Here is a 15714-nt window from a genome sequence, read left to right as displayed (position 1 = left end):
CCTTTCTCCGCATTCACCGTGGCATCGTTTCGATGAGCTTCTGCGACGTCTCAAAATTTATTCCCGTCCAGAGTTGCGTTAATTTTTTAAGATCTTGTATTGATGTTGGGAGAGTCGGACTGCTGCGCAAAGTCTTCTCTAGCACATCCCAAAGATTCCCAGTGGGGTTAAGGTCTGGACTGTGTGGTGGTCTCCATGTGTGAAAATGATGTGTCATGCTCCCTGAACCACTCTTTCACAATTTGAGCCTGATGAATCCTGGCATTGTCGTCTTGGATTATGCTCGTGTCATCAAGGAAGAAAAAAAAATCCATTGATGGAATAACCAGGTTATTTAGTATATTCAGGTAGTCAGCTGACCTAATACTTCGGACACATAACCTGACCAACTGCAGCAACCCCAGATCATAACACTGCCCCCACAGGCTTTGTATAGTAGGCACTAGGCATGATGGGTGCATCACTTCACCCTCCTCTCTTCTTACCCTGATGCTCCCATCACTCTGAAACAGGGTAAATCTGGACTCATCAGACCACATGACCTTCTTCTTCCACTGGACAGTTCTTAACACAGTTTTAGCAGTTTCATCAACCTCTTTAGATGTTTTCTTTTTGTTTGATGCATAACAATAATTTGACCCTTCTAAAACAGATTAGCATCTCTTCCACGGCCTCTGGATGATTGTTTAAGAAATGAGAAGCTACTCACTGCATCAGTTAGTGTTAAATATTTTGTTGCCAGCTAAATAATCCATGCAGTAATAAAGGGAGGCTCTTACCTATTTGCTGTCTTATGGTTGGATGTAGTGTCTGAGTGCGTGGGTTCGTTACGTGCACCAGGACGACCAGCGGATGTCAGAGCGCATCGATCAGTTCCCACAGCGTGTTGTTGCAGCGTCATTCTGTTTGAATGAAGTTGAGACCGAGAACTAGCCAACTCTTCATTCGCGCCCCTGTGGATTGAAGCAAGAAAAATAAACAGCAGAGGAAGTAAAACGTTGCCAAATATGCCGGTGTTTACAGGTACGGTGTCGTATTAATAAAGCAGACTTACTGCCACGAGAGAGCTCATTAAAAACACGATTTCTTGCACGTTTTAGTGTAGCACCGTAAGTTACATTAGCTTGTTAGCTTCGCTAGCTTTAGCATGATGTGCAGTTAGCATGCTAACGGTGTTAGGCAGTCCGACAGACTGGTTAGGCCACTCATGGGAGTTATTAAAGAATAAAACAGCTTTGGATCAAGACAACACAAACTATTATACTGTTGTGACTGTGTTGCTTTGTGTTGGCAGTATTAACAGAATAGTTAATGGTTTTGATATTGCCGGCTACGCTAACTGTCATCTGGTTAGCTTAACACAAACCCAAAGCAGCTCGCCAAGTGTCTGCTATCTACGTTAGCCAGGTAACAGTTAAACATCTAAGTTTTAACTGCTTATTTAAAGCCTTTGTTTTTTAGCACAACACAGCCAGTTTATATGTTTTCTTGCCAGTTTCAGCCTTTTTACGTGACTCATTGTACTTCCCTATGTAAATACGTACACTTAATCACGCCTTTTATTAGCAGATAGCATTGCTAACTAAGCTAGGCGAATCATGAGACTACAGTTTATAAGCTATTTACTACAGTTGCTGTTTACTGCAGACTAACAAGGCCAAGAACACGATTTTGACATTTTAACGTGATAGCACTTTTGGAGGAATTCAAAAGATGTCTAATCGCCCGCTGTACTGCTTTAAATTAGCAGCTAAACAACAATATATTTGTACCCTTAGCCCGACAGTAAGTTTAGCTGCCCTGTAGCTGCCTGATTCACTGGTATACTGCTATTTCTTAGTAGATGCTGTGTCATGCATGACAGTAGTTTCATAAAGTTGTCTTGTTTCCCCTCAGCTCACCCAGAAAGGCTAATAAATAGTTATGTGCTGTTTCTGTTTTTTCTAGTAAATGTGAAATGGGGCAAAGAGAAGTTTGATGCAGTAGAGCTGAACACAGAGGAACCACCCATGGTTTTCAAGGCTCAGCTCTTTGCCTTGACAGGAGTTCAGCCAGACAGACAGAAGGTCATGGTGAAGGGAGGTACTCTGAAGGTATGGAAAGACACATGAAAAAATTCTGTCCTGTAGGTTTTCTTATGTTAAAATATAAGATAGTATTCAGTTTTATATGTGTTCTTATAAGCAAATCCCACAGAAAGACCTAAACCAATGAGTAATTGATGCTTGTGGAATCACATCTGTCGCCAAAGCCTCTTATAGGATTATGTTGTTATGATAAATGAGTCACACCATTTTCATGATTTTCATTTACAGAAGACAGTCAGTGTATTTCCCTCAACCTCATAAACACCCCCCTGTTGTCATAAATAATAGTCAGAGCATTCAATTGTGCATTAATGAAACGTTCCCTATAAATGCATTATAATTTATTCTTATAGTGACATGCTACTTTCAGAATAAGAAAATTGAAAATTTCTTAAAATGAAACAATATGTTTGTGGTCATTAAAAATGTTTGAGAGAGAGTGCTACAGAGAAGATGTTAGAAAGTATTGCGATGTACTGACAGATCGTAGGCCTTTTCATTTTCGAGAGAAATATACAGCACTGCTGGCCATATCCTTTATCATTTTAAGGTGCTAATTTATGTCTTGTTTTCACTGTAGGATGATGAGTGGGGAAACATTAAACTGAAAAATGTGAGTATTTGAGCTGTCCAACTGTTACGTAGTTCTTGGTTTACAAAGCTATACTACTAAATGCATTATAAGACATATGTTTCTGAATTTTAGTGTATTTCTGCTTTATAGGGGATGACTCTGCTGATGATGGGCTCAGCAGATGCCCTGCCCGAGGAGCCTGCTGTCCGGCCTATGTTTGTAGAGGACATGACTGAGGAGCAGCTGGCATCAGCGGTGAGTAAGCCTCAAAATTACCAGTACGCCTAAAACAAATATGGTGATTATTGCTTTCTGCGCTGACGTGGCCACTTTAAAAGTGTTTTCCATAATATGATGTTTGCCAACTAGAGAATATAATTAAGTAAATATACAGTGTGTATGCACTTTTATCATGTCAGATGCTGAAAACGAGATGTTTCATCACTTTTCGGGTGGTTTGGAGGAATGTCATTACTAATTAAGCTGCAGTTGGAAAAGTGTTTCGATATTGTTGTGAATTTATGTCACAGTTGACTTTCTCATGTCCTCATACCAAAGAGTCTTGTTTTAAAGGGAGCAACAGTCACTGATTCGATTGTGTGATGATGCAAGCATATAGGGCTTTTCCTTAAAACCCACACATCTGCATTTTTGTGTTAGAAGCACCCGGAAAGCAGGATGATTCACTGTAACTACTAAGCACTAATAGAGACCCTGGATTGATGGAAATAAGTTAATTAAGGATGGGTTTTAAAAAAAATCGAACCCTCTCAGAGTTTGGTATATATCATGTTGGATATAATGGAACGTTTGACAGCTTGACTGGCCAGTACTTGACTCTGCCAGAAAACTAAATACATGCTCAGTACAATGAATCTTGGTCATTCAAAAATGTAGAAAAGAATCCTTTTTGTCTGCATTTCTTTGCACATTTTTGTTATTTGTCTGTATTTTACTTGGTTGTATTGTAGAGAGAAATTTATCAGAGTTTGTCATTTTCAGATGGAGCTGCCTTGTGGACTGACAAACTTGGGTAACACCTGTTACATGAATGCTACAGTGCAGTGTCTGCGCTCTGTGCCAGAGCTCAGATCTGCACTCAGAAGGTAACTCGCCTTCTTGCTTTTTGTAGGGTCTTAGGAAAATGTTTAAAAATTTGGGACAGTGTTTAGGTGGTCTACTTTGTTGAAATGCATTGTTTAAAGTCATCAGTTTGTGTTTCATTAAAAAGAAAAAATTTTGATGTTGTTTTTTTTGTTTTTGTAGTTTTGCTTTCCCTGAAATTGTCTGTTTCCATCTACAGGTACTCAGGTGCTCTGCGGTCTTCAGGTGCAAATGCACCATCACAGTACATCACAGCAGGTACGAGGAACAGTGCGTTGTTGCTCTTGTGAAACAATGGGCACATACAAATGTGTATAAAATTAATTTCTGTATATATTTGCATCCTCAGCCCTTCGTGACTTATATGAGACCATGGACAAGACCTCCTCCAGCCTCCCGCCCATTATTTTGCTGCAGTTCCTTCACATGGCCTTTCCGCAGTTTGCTGAGAAGGGGGACCAGGGACAGTACCTCCAGCAGGTGAGTCTCCATATTTCAAAACTACGTATCTTTGAAATTGATTCAGGCACTCCACTTATATTCTTGTAATAGTTTCACTTAGCAGTATTTTGCTTTTTCCATTCTTTCAGGATGCAAATGAGTGCTGGCTGCAGATGATGAGAGTGCTTCAGCAAAAATTGGAGCCACAAGAGCCAGAAACTCCAATGGAGGTAAAAACCTTTTTTTCTTTGTTTGTTATTACAATTATGATAACAAATGAACGAATGGCTGTGCAACTTATAAGTTGAAGACAAATAACGTGATCATTTTTTGCAGACTAACGCTGACAGCGGAGCTGCATCTGCCTCAACAAAGAAAAACTTCATCGACCAATATTTTGGTGTAGAATTTGAAACTACGTATCCTTGCAGTGTCTTTTTCTCGCACCATTTCACATAATGTCTTGGTTCAGCATGGTTTTGGGCATTAGAGCTGTGTTCATTGCCATATTTGTCTTGAAATTATCTGGCAAAGGTTTCTCAGCAGCGCTGAGTCACTCTGCCAGACTTTTTTCTTAACTTTCTTGTTCAGCATGAAATGTACAGAGTCTGAGGATGAAGAGCCAATCAAAGGCAAGGAGAGCCAGCTCCAGCTCAGCTGCTTCATAAATCAAGAAGTCAAATACCTTGCAACAGGATTAAGGCTGGTACGTACTAGACAAAGACTGTAGACTTCAGAATCTATCGTGCACCATGGGTACCTTGGATTTATAAAACTACAATCATATATAAGACGCAGTGACATGTGGTTAATAAGCCTACAGGGTAACATGCCTCTAATCATATTTCCACTTGTTTTATCTGTCCAGAGACTGCAGGAGGAAATTACAAAAATGTCTCCATCCTTGGAAAGAAACGCCCTGTATATAAAATCTGTAAGTTTTTTTTTTTTTTTTTCCCCTGAAAATTCAATTAGACATTTGAAATGCATGTTGGTTGACAACTGGATTTTGAGTTTTCTTTTCTTCGTCTCCATCTAGTCAAAACTCAGCCGGCTGCCTGCCTACTTGACTGTTCAAATGGTCCGATTTTTCTACAAAGAGAAGGAATCTGTCAATGCAAAAGTCCTTAAGGTTTGCCTTGAGTCACTAAGCTAGTTTTTTTTTTTAACTAAGAACAGAGAACTGTTACAGTAATCACTAAAATTAGAAATTGAACTAAACTGTTTTGTCTTATTTTTATTTTTTTTTGAAGGATGTTAAGTTTCCACTCATGCTAGATGTCTATGAGCTGTGCACCACAGAGCTCCAGGAGAAAATGCTGCCAATCAGATCAAAGTTTAAGAATATGGAGGACAAGAAGCTGGAGAAACAGCAGCAAAAGGTAAGGCTGATTTATAATATTGTTTTAATGAGTTATAATTTAGTGGCAGAAAAGTTTCCATGTTACAACAACGTTCATCACATTTTTCTTTTTTGTTTTTTGCATTAGTTGCTGAAGAGACCAGATGCAGCAAAAGAAGTGAAATATGAGCCTTTCTCATTCTCTGATGGTATGTCCAGACAAGACAATTCCATCTAAAGATGCTTAATTCAGTACATGTTTCTAGAGGTATAGAAATTTTCACCACATTAGATGAGATGGATAAATGGACAGTGGCATAAATCAGATTCCAGGCTTTTGACTGGTGGTTTAGAATACAAATAAAAAATAAAATGTGAACGCAAATGGCAATTTACTGCTAGGACTATTGCTAAATGACCTGCACTTGTTGGTGCATAATTGTTCATTATTAAAAGCTCTGAAAATCTTACCTAGTCTGGCACGAGTAGTACACTTGAATATGTAACATTGCATTTGAGATTGATTTTAAATATAGTGATGAGTCGAAGTTGAAGGATGTGTAACACACTATATTATTTCCCTGCAGACTTTGGTTCAAACAACAGTGGCTACTATGACTTGCAGGCTGTGTTGACACACCAGGGCCGCTCCAGCTCATCAGGTCACTATGTGGGATGGGTCAAAAGGAAAGAAGGTAACCACCAATGTCTTCACATGACATATTCAGCATTTTTTTTTTTTTAACTTGGTCATGAAAGTATTCAGGAATGAATCGTTTTCTTGGGTTTTTCTGTGATAGATGAATGGGTCAAGTTTGATGACGACAAGGTTAGTCTGGTGTCTCCAGAGGACATCCTGCGGCTGTCTGGTGGCGGAGACTGGCATATAGCATATGTTCTACTGTACGGCCCCCGGCGGCTGGAAGTACTTGAAGAACAGTAGCTGTGGAAGATTTCTTATAAGACAACACACATACAAATTGCCATTTCCAAGCACTGTCTGCATAGATGTGCAATAAACTGGTGTCTTTAAAGATTTGATGACCTTAATTTTGTTTTTGTAACCAACACAAATGCTTGTAAAACACATTCTGTCAAATGGTGTTAAATATTCAACCATAGTGGGCTTTGAAAATGGAGGAATGACAAGAGGCAATCCCTGGACTGGATCCTTGAAAGAGGTTTTTAAGTCTAGCTCTGCAGTTTCATTAAATGTTTTATACACATTGTATATTTTTTTAAAGCCTTTGATAAGGTGCTCATATCATTAAAGCAAAACATTTCGAGTCATTTAATCAACTTGTAAAGAACTGCCTAGCTGAGCTGTTGTCCCTGATGTTCTGGCTTCTATCTTGTCAGATGTATTATGGAGATTTTCACTTAACACTGTAAAGACTTGCCCTTGTTCACTTGTTGACTCTCTGGGAAATTTGGGTTCAATCTCAGGTCTTTTCTTAAGTGCTTTGCTTGCATCATCTCCAGGAATTGTTCTCCGATATACTGACAGATTCTTTCAGACAAAATGTCCTTAATGCTGTTTCTGGGGAAGTGTGTGGGGAAACTGGCTCTGAACAGGTTGCCCTTGTGAACTGTTTGCAGTTAAATAAAAGACTTGAGATTCAGCCATGATGTTTTACTCAACAAGCCTTCAACAATGTTCTTGCTGACACTGATTAGACTTTGACATCTATGCCCGTAAAATGCTTTGCTTCACTTTGTTACTCTGTGCGGGTTTCCTGATCACCCTGCCACAATGTGTAAGACGTAACCATCAACACTGTAATAAGTTATTGACTGATCGCTTTTCATAGGTGGTGAAAATAAACTTATACCAAACTATTAGTCTTTTATGTGATGATAAATGAGTGTGGAAAAAAAAGTGTTTTATTAGAAAACATTTATTGGATTTTCTACAGTGGAAAAAAAAAACAGTTCAATTTAAACTAGATACAAAAATTTGTCTCCAATTGTTTTTGGTATTCAAAAGGATGCAGCTATGTACTGACCGATTTAAGTAATGAATGATCTATTTCAAGCCTCATTGAGGTTCTCTGCAATCTGGGAAAATCCAGCTGCATTCAGAACTGTGATCAGGTTTTCCACAGTAGCTTGTGTTCCCTCTCTATCCTGCCAGGCTACAAGCAGCAGCTTAGCCTGCATCTCAACATCTTCACTGTCTGTTTCAATCTCTCGCAACTCTGCCGCCTTCATCTCCATATGAGAAGCCAGTGTCTTCCACTGCGCACCAAGTTTGGCTGAAATGTCATCCATCTGCTGGTTTGTCACCAGTTTGCTCTGTATACTTGGACCTAGAAAAAAGACAACAGGAGGTTAAGAGTACACCTCATTTAGCTTATTCAGGAATGGAGCTGCGTGCTAGGATGTTTGATCATGGTCATGTAGTAACTGGACATGTTGCCTCCTGATCAGCTTTGACTCAATTAACCTGATGAGTAGGTGTCGAGTTGCATGGGGGTCAATTCTAACTTACTGTCATTGCTATCTTTAAGAAGATTGTCTCCATTATCGTCGTCATCCTCTTCTCCTGTCTTGATTTCTTCAGATGGAATGTCCTTCTGTTTCATTAAATGACAATAAAAAAATCAATTGTTACTGTGGGTCATGCAGACGTTTTTTAAATAATGGTAACTGTTAAAACAGAAAAAAACTTACAGGCAGTTCTTTAGCCAATTTGCTGACCATGCTGTCTAGGTAATCAGCCAGGCTCTTGAACTTCTGATTAGTTGGCTGAAAGAAGTGTGGACTTCTCCTGGAAAGCAGCCTTAGAGCACGCCATCCATAGTTGGGGTTCCGTACAACCCTGCATAGATGGAACACACAAAATCCAAATATGTAAAAGGAATTAAGGTACTTAGGGAATTAATTTTTAACATGCAGTAGTAGAGAACATGTGCAAACATACTTGTACTCGTCTTCCACCATGTTAGCAGGGTCAGCTTGTTCAATGGCTTCTGCGAAGAATTCATCAAGCGATGGCATGAACTCTCTGAAAGGAAGTCGTGGAGAAATGTAAAAGACAATTTTCTCATGGAGATGCTGACTGGAGATGGCGACGGCCGCTTTGTTTTCTGAAACACTGACCTGCTGTCTGACTTGCAGGCTTCCATGTTGTCCTGGTTCAGGTTCCACAGTCGAGTCAACTCATCACTAACACCACACACAAGAGTTTAAATTATGAAAACAACATAGTGTGGACGTTCGCTTAATCCGAGTGTAAACCCGGGCATTCCTGTTCAACAAATCTCCCTTTGCTTTCCAGTACGCTGCCCCTTTCCCAGTATTAGATCACTCACTTTCCCATGAAGATCTTGCGGTCTGGTCCTTTTCCAAGGAAGTCTTCTGGTGCTTGTCTTTTCCTGGTGGGCCTTTTAGGCTTATCATCAACTGTCCTGTTAAATAGGAAATATAATTTTGTCTGATGGTCTACATTATTTTGTATAAAAATGTGAAAATGTTTTCATCTTCCTTGTCTAATTTGTAAGATACGACTGCTGTACCTTTCTTTCACAAAGCTTGGGCAACCCTCATTTTTCCAGGCATTCCAGTTCTCCTCTGTGTTGAGGATATGCTGTCAAGCACAATAAACATTTTTAGTGTCACCAGTGTACGGACAACTCTTATCTGACACTACACTGTATTCTTTAAACTCAGCTTACCTCAAGCATGGTGCCAAACTTGTCTCCATCAGGAGGGATCTCTTTCAGCAGCTAGAAGAGAACATTTAGGCAATGAGTCAGGTTTGTTGTTCTCTCTGCTTGTTGTAGTTTGACTTCAGTCAAGTCTGAATCTGTATAGGCCTCATCACGTCAGTCTTAAGTTACATGCATGGCTGAATGCCACCAGGGATTAAGTGGGAATGTTTATTTTCTGATTTCACTGACCTGACCCTAACATAACAGATATCAGGAACAATGAAAAGCATTTGTGATCTGTAGCAGTGAATCTTAAGACAGACCTGGTAAACTAGCTTAGTTGTCTCTTCAATCCATGTAGTCTGGTCATCATTCAAAACACAGCTGGAACTGAAGGGAAATAAAAAAATTAAACAATAAATAAAAAAAAGATCACTCAATGAACTTTCAGCGAATAACACATTTCTTCAAGCTCTATCTAATTTTCACCTTTTGAACTTGACCTGACCCTTCAGGTACTGGAAAAGGATGAGGTACTGCAGGAGTATGTGCCGTCTGAAGTTGCTGTCACTGAGCTGCAAGTCCATCAGCTGGAGAACAAACATGAGGGAATATCAAAGCCATGTTTATAGGATTCTTCTGTATGTGAACTGTAAATACAACTGGGTGGTTTCAGTAGACACATCATCAGGGCTGCAAAAGGAAATTTTATGTACATTTGTATGAGGTTTAATGACATTGGTTTGGGAAATGTATTATCAAATGAAGTACTATTTATTAAATAATGTATCATCAGACTGATTATTATTTATTAAATAAATATCTTTTTCAGCCCTTAAAGAGTCTCGAAGCTAAAAAAACAAAACAAAAACGTGACCTTCCTATTATTTGTGGGGTAAAATAATTCTCTTACCTTCTCACTTGTGAGGAACTTGGCAAAGTAGACATGTTCTCCATCTGATGTTCTCAACTCCTCCAGCTTCCTCTTAGAGGCCTGCATGTCATCTAGCTTGTAGCTTTTGAAAACTGCCAAGGTCTCATCTGAGTACTTTACAGGAAAAAACAGATTTCATTTTGACTACAATCTGCTTTGATGTTTGCTGTGATGTGAAAAATTGAGAGCAAAGAAACAAAAGCTTTTCTGTGTTTGTGGTCAAGTGCATTACCTTAAGGAATGTCATCCAAGAGAATTTATCATAGCACTGCACAGGATTTCTGAAGTAGTCCTGCAGTGTCCAGAACTTTCTATACAAGTTGTAGTCAATTGGAATAGAACTGAAAGAAAATGTGAAATTAGTTTTAACAAACTTAATATCAGAGTCAAGCCTCTGTCATGACAGGTAAGAAAAAATGCCTGTATGTCACATCCTCTCCTTCTTGTAAATAACGGCTAAAATGCAAAAAAAAAAAAATATATATATATATATATATATATATATAAAAACATGGATAAAGTCAAGGGTGCCTTATATATTTACCATGGAGCAGGAGCATCATCCTCCCCCATTTCTCCTTCCTCCACCTCCATATTATCTTCCTTCTCTTCAGTGTGCTGTAAACATAGAATCACAATATATGATGAAGCTGACTTGTTTATATTAAATTTAAAATGCTCATGATAATTATCAGATGTTTACATTTTACCTTCTGACCAAGAGTGCTTTCTTGTTCATTTTTATTGAATACTGTTACGTTGTCCAGATTAAACTGACTCTGTAGATTGAGACCTGGGACAAACACAAACAGAACTTAATCAGAGAAGCAGAAGCACTATTGTAAATTGCCTGCATGAAGGTATAATCTTGTCTTATTTATTAAAAGATTGCACAAATATTGCTGTTCTTACCCGATTTCTCCGACAGGGGGAAAAGACGTGCCAGGAAAAGCTGAATTCGTCCACAGAATACAGTATTCTGAGATTTAGATAGCCGTCTCAAAAGATCTGCACAAATGAAAAGGTGTGTTACAGAGCGCTATGACTTTGCAACGTAGAAAGTTATGTTCATCCACAAGCAATAAATATTGTATTTACCATTGCACATTCTTAACAAGTAGTTCTTCCCAGCAGTGTAAAAGGAGTTCTATGAAAAAGAGAAAAACAGGTATGATGGTAAAATTATCTGGATTGTGTTTGACAAATACTTTCACTGTCCTTAACTGAGAGGTTAATTTACCGATTTCCAGGTGGAGACATTCTCTTCGACAAAAGAGAATATTTTGTCACATTGGTCAAGAGGTAGGCAGTCCAGCACATCTCCCAGCAAAAGGAAGGGTGTTGTAGCAGAGCAAATGCCTGTGCAAAGACAAAAGAAAACGTTGGACATCCACAAGTTTTGGATACTGTAAGGGAGGTCTTGTTCCTAGAAATAATGCTGCTCTTATCCTAGTCTAGCCTAGCAGTATAGTCAGGTTGCTCAAAATAAATACACAAAAACACAATATGTAGTTTTTCCACACCTGGAAGTGAACTAAAAAACTCCACTCCTGTACAACTGCACCAGGTGTTTTGATAATTGTTTCAACAGGGATGTAACACATACTTCTTTTTGGGATAGTCAATTCAACTGTATTGCACAAACCAAGACTTCAGGCACTTATATATCAGATGACCGAATTAACATACCTTCTGTAACAGCGTCAATACTCAGGTAGATCAGAGACAGGTAGTCATCACAGCTCGCTTTCTGCTCAACCTGCAGACAAAAACATATGCTTCAGGCCTTCATGTGCCAACAGTTGTTTGATTAATATCAACTTTACTGAAATCAATTGGTAAAATAACAAACAAATAACAATTTTCGTACAATCTGATCACCAAGAACCCCCCTGAGAGCCTGGTCAAGTGTGGTCTTCTTTTCTGTTTCACTGTAACAAAGACAAAGTGGCTGTGAAAGGTGCAAGACTTAAACAACAAACAATCAATTAACAGATAAGTGTCCATGAATATTTCTTACTTTCCGGGAATCTGGTTGAAAGTATTTATCAAAGGTTTGCTGGTTTTACCAGTTACGGCACATTTGGCTGAAGCCTGTTGATGTGTGAGATAAAACAGATAATTCATCATTACGCTACATTGGTTACTTGCGTTTATGTTAGCTTAGCATTTGCTAACTGCCTTATACACAGACCAAACAGTAAACTACAACAACAAACATGCTAGGCGGCTTAGGTTTAAATTCTGGCACACCATATTTACTGACAGATATTTTAAAAAAGACAGGCAATTCAGCAATATCTTACCGTAAATTTGTCTTTAGCGTCGACAAAATTAAATAAGGACGGCGACATCTTTACGCATTAGCAACCGGAAGTGTCGCAAAACCCCTTCCGGTTTCTGCGGCTTTGGGGAAGATGCATTCAGGAGCACTCCCAGCGTTCAGTGCAAATACACTCACATTAGAAAAAACCTCTGAAGTGACAATTTTAACATAGAAAAAAGAAGTTTTAACCTTGTAAAAGTAGAATTTAGGTACAAACCCCATGTCCACACGTTGGGACGTTGTGCAGAATAAAATTAAAAAGATCATTTAAAACTTTTTTTTTAAATAATGGAACAAATTTTATTGTTGTCATTAATATTTGAAATATATGCTCATTTTGAGTTTGATGACAACAACATGACTGAAAAAGGTTAGAGCAGGGGCAACAAAAGACTGGAAAAGTTGTGCAATCCTAAAAAAAAAAAAAAAAAAAAAAGGAAATAAAAAGAAAAATGAAAACATTAAAAAAAAATCAAAGAAGAAAGGAACAAGGCTGAAAATGACCAATAATGACTTTTGGTTTTTTGCTCAGTGATGTAACTGCAGCATGACCTTCAGTGCGACTGTCAGTTGAAGGGCTGAACACAGTTTAGACCAGGGGGCGGCAGTGTTGCACATTATTTATGTCAACTAAGGAGGAAAATCATGGCCTGCTCTGTGTGCTCATAAAAAAACGTGTAGACAGCGTGTATGTGATCTGCATTAGTGGATACCAGTACATTTCCAGACAATAATCCTTATAATTTCACCTTATAAAGATAAACAGCTACTAACTTGCCTCATTTACATGTAACATTAACAAGTGAGCATTAATACATGACCACTTGATAGAAAACATAATGCAAATGAAATGTCTTTCAATAAGTTTGACTTTTTGGTAATTGTTGTTAAAATATTGAAAGGAAAAAGTCTCTCACAGGCACATAAATGTACAGTAATTGGCCCTTAGTGGAGCTTACATATTACTCAAGACCGTGCCTTTAACTTTGACCGAATGTGAACACTGCAGCCTCTTCTGATATTTGTTTACCAGCAGTTTCACAGGTCAGGGCCCCTGAAATAATTTACAGTAGTGGAACTAGTCTTCTTCTGCATCCTCTCATGTGTTCGTAGCTGTGCAGACACACAGACTGTTAACCAAACCTACAGGTTTTGCACTGACGTTTGGAAAAATACGCTAGAGCTGTGAAAATGTCGGCCAGTAAAAGAGCTGAGGGAACATTTTCCTCACATCAGTGTGATTGTAGTTGTCATAAAAAAGGGGAAGTGAGGACTTTTCTGTCTGCTGTTGATTAGCACCTTTTTCTTAGTTTTGCACACAGTTCAGCAGATGGCTTACTGTGCCCCACCACAACCCCTCTATATGACACAGCGGTTATTGAACCTTTGCCAAAAACTGATGAGAAGCAGAATGGGAGTGAGAGTGGTAAGTAACTATCGGGCAGCTGATAGGGGCCAAGTATCAGCCAGCGTGTGGAGGTGGGATGAAGAGGGTCTAGTGGGTGGATAAGATTAAGGTTACATGCGAGTAGTGCTCATGTTGGAGATGTTACTCTTCATGTACTAAGAAAAAATGAATAAAAAACAGTGGATGGTTAAGGTTATAGCAGGCAATGTCCAATATGTTTTTCCTGACACCTAATTTCACGAAAAGACCAAAACCAACAATCCATTAGTCCATTTCTCTCCCCGTACTTTCTCACTTTTCAACACTGTTGTTGAGACCCAGGTCCATTTGTTCTTACTAATTACATTCACCCTTAAGGTCACAAAAGTGACAGAACTTTTTAAAACTGTATAGCATACATCTCAGCATACATTATTCAGCAATAAACAACATATGTTAGGAACTATTTTTGGCCACAGAAGTCTTTAAGTCTAGTGAGAACATGCTGCTTATGATTATGTAAGTATGTCTGACCTCTAGTGTCCCTACGGATCAAAATGAAGGAAAATGTCACTCAGTTCAACAGTGACTCATTAATGGGTTTTTAATCGTTTTTGTACAACTACTGAAGTATGTGGCATAGAGGGAACCACTGTTTACCAGACTTTGACTATACACAGTAGTCAGTGAGATCGCATAACTTATGATTTAAAGTTTTTCATTTTTGTTGACAACAAAAACATATCGAGTATTGCCCATTCGTCTGATGTGTTACTCTTCTGTCAAGTCAAATAAAGGAAAAGGGTGTCATACTGTGTGTTTGAATATTATAATGTGATCTTGTCATTCTAAGAACAGTTACAAATCAAGTTAAGCTTTGTGATGGAATAGTAAATTCTTCAATACAGCTTCAATTCCCACTTGTTTATTTTGTCTAGATAAATATAATGAGAGCACCACCGAACCGCCTCCGAGGCCAAACCATGGAACAATCAAGCTCAACGTGAGAGCCAAATCATTTGATGAAGGACACTCTCAGACAAATGACTGAGGGGCAACAAAAAGAGCATTGTCCATGTTGTTGGGGACAAACTTCAAAACAAGAGGCAAAACACAATGCTTTGACCTTCGAGGTTAAACACACAAAGGAAGAAGATTTTGGATTGGCCGCCGTCACATGTGCGCCCTCTGAGATTCCATCAGTGTCATGTCATATAAGTTAGATAAGCCCATCAGCACTGTTATTTTTCATGGATACATAAAAAAAAACACAGTGAACCTGAGCAATGTGTGTGAGGAACCAAACTGACAGAATTGGAGTAACATACACCAGAACAGAGCAATATTCATTCTTGCAGGGAGGAGACCCATGGAGAATGATATTTAGACTGATAGTGGATACATATTTTAGTTCTTGAGCTGTATATAAGTAGTATATATTGTATATAAGTGATTTATTTCAGGGTGTGTACATCCTTATAGTATCTCCTCCCTATTCACACACTTGTATCTGATGCTTAATGTATAAATAAGTGTTATTTTAATGTCACCTGTTCGTGGCAATATGTGAAACCTGGTCTTGAGAATACAACAAAATGCACGTCTTTACTCCCTCACAGGACATAGTGAAATACTCAGGGACATGGACATTTTGTTAATGATATCTCACACAGAGCAGAATAATGGGAATGCTCAACACGGGGATGTGCAACCAACCACAGAGTGAGGACCACTGAATACAAAACCAAAAAACAGGATGTCAGGGGGCCATGTGTGTAGATGGAGAAAGGACATTCCTGTGAGACAGCCAAACAGGAAATCTCCATGATGTCCACATCTTGTCCTAATCATGCATTTTCTGATAAA

The 15714-nt window shown here is 38.7% G+C and overlaps 2 protein-coding genes across 2 annotated transcripts; one reads left to right on the top strand and one right to left on the bottom strand.

Moving 5' to 3' along the window:
* Positions 1-857: 857 nt before the first annotated feature.
* On the top strand, positions 858-7170 carry usp14 (ubiquitin specific peptidase 14 (tRNA-guanine transglycosylase)). Its single transcript, XM_026375069.2, has 16 exons — positions 858-1023; positions 1948-2093; positions 2668-2700; positions 2812-2916; positions 3664-3767; positions 3965-4023; positions 4115-4245; positions 4356-4436; positions 4543-4625; positions 4798-4912; positions 5075-5140; positions 5246-5338; positions 5460-5588; positions 5697-5757; positions 6136-6243; positions 6349-7170. Exons 1-16 carry the CDS (start codon positions 1008-1010, stop codon positions 6489-6491), a joined length of 1473 nt encoding a protein of 490 aa, XP_026230854.1. The 5' UTR covers positions 858-1007; the 3' UTR covers positions 6492-7170.
* Positions 7171-7430: 260 nt separating this feature from the next.
* thoc1 (THO complex 1) lies at positions 7431-12537 on the bottom strand. The gene is made up of 21 exons (XM_026375068.1): positions 12442-12537; positions 12156-12229; positions 12006-12066; positions 11825-11894; positions 11376-11494; positions 11234-11282; positions 11048-11143; positions 10846-10928; positions 10680-10753; positions 10368-10476; positions 10115-10249; positions 9691-9791; positions 9525-9591; positions 9226-9276; positions 9067-9137; positions 8863-8958; positions 8651-8716; positions 8472-8555; positions 8222-8369; positions 8040-8124; positions 7431-7857 (listed from the first exon to the last, which is right to left on the bottom strand). Exons 1-21 carry the CDS (start codon positions 12487-12489, stop codon positions 7580-7582), a joined length of 1965 nt encoding a protein of 654 aa, XP_026230853.1. The 5' UTR covers positions 12490-12537; the 3' UTR covers positions 7431-7579.
* Between the last annotated feature and the right edge of the window lie 3177 nt (positions 12538-15714).

Source organism: Anabas testudineus, chromosome 17 (genome assembly GCF_900324465.2).
Source record: "Anabas testudineus chromosome 17, fAnaTes1.2, whole genome shotgun sequence".
NCBI lineage: Eukaryota > Metazoa > Chordata > Actinopteri > Anabantiformes > Anabantidae > Anabas > Anabas testudineus.
Note: the sequence above shows the minus strand (reverse complement) of the source record. Positions and strands in the feature narration are given on the sequence as shown.

Excerpts from the sequence above, each read along its gene's own strand:
- usp14 (XM_026375069.2), top strand. Across the intron at positions 2,701-2,811 it reads GAAACATTAAACTGAAAAAT|GGGATGACTCTGCTGATGAT; the intron begins GTGAGTATTTGA and ends TCTGCTTTATAG. Across the intron at positions 4,913-5,074 it reads TTGCAACAGGATTAAGGCTG|AGACTGCAGGAGGAAATTAC; the intron begins GTACGTACTAGA and ends TTATCTGTCCAG.
- thoc1 (XM_026375068.1), bottom strand. The coding sequence starts at position 12,489 with ATGTCGCCGTCCTTATTTAATTTTGTCGACGCTAAAGACAAATTTACG. Across the intron at positions 12,067-12,155 it reads TTCAACCAGATTCCCGGAAA|TGAAACAGAAAAGAAGACCA; the intron begins GTAAGAAATATT and ends TCTTTGTTACAG. Across the intron at positions 8,370-8,471 it reads ATGGTGGAAGACGAGTACAA|GGTTGTACGGAACCCCAACT; the intron begins GTATGTTTGCAC and ends CCATCTATGCAG.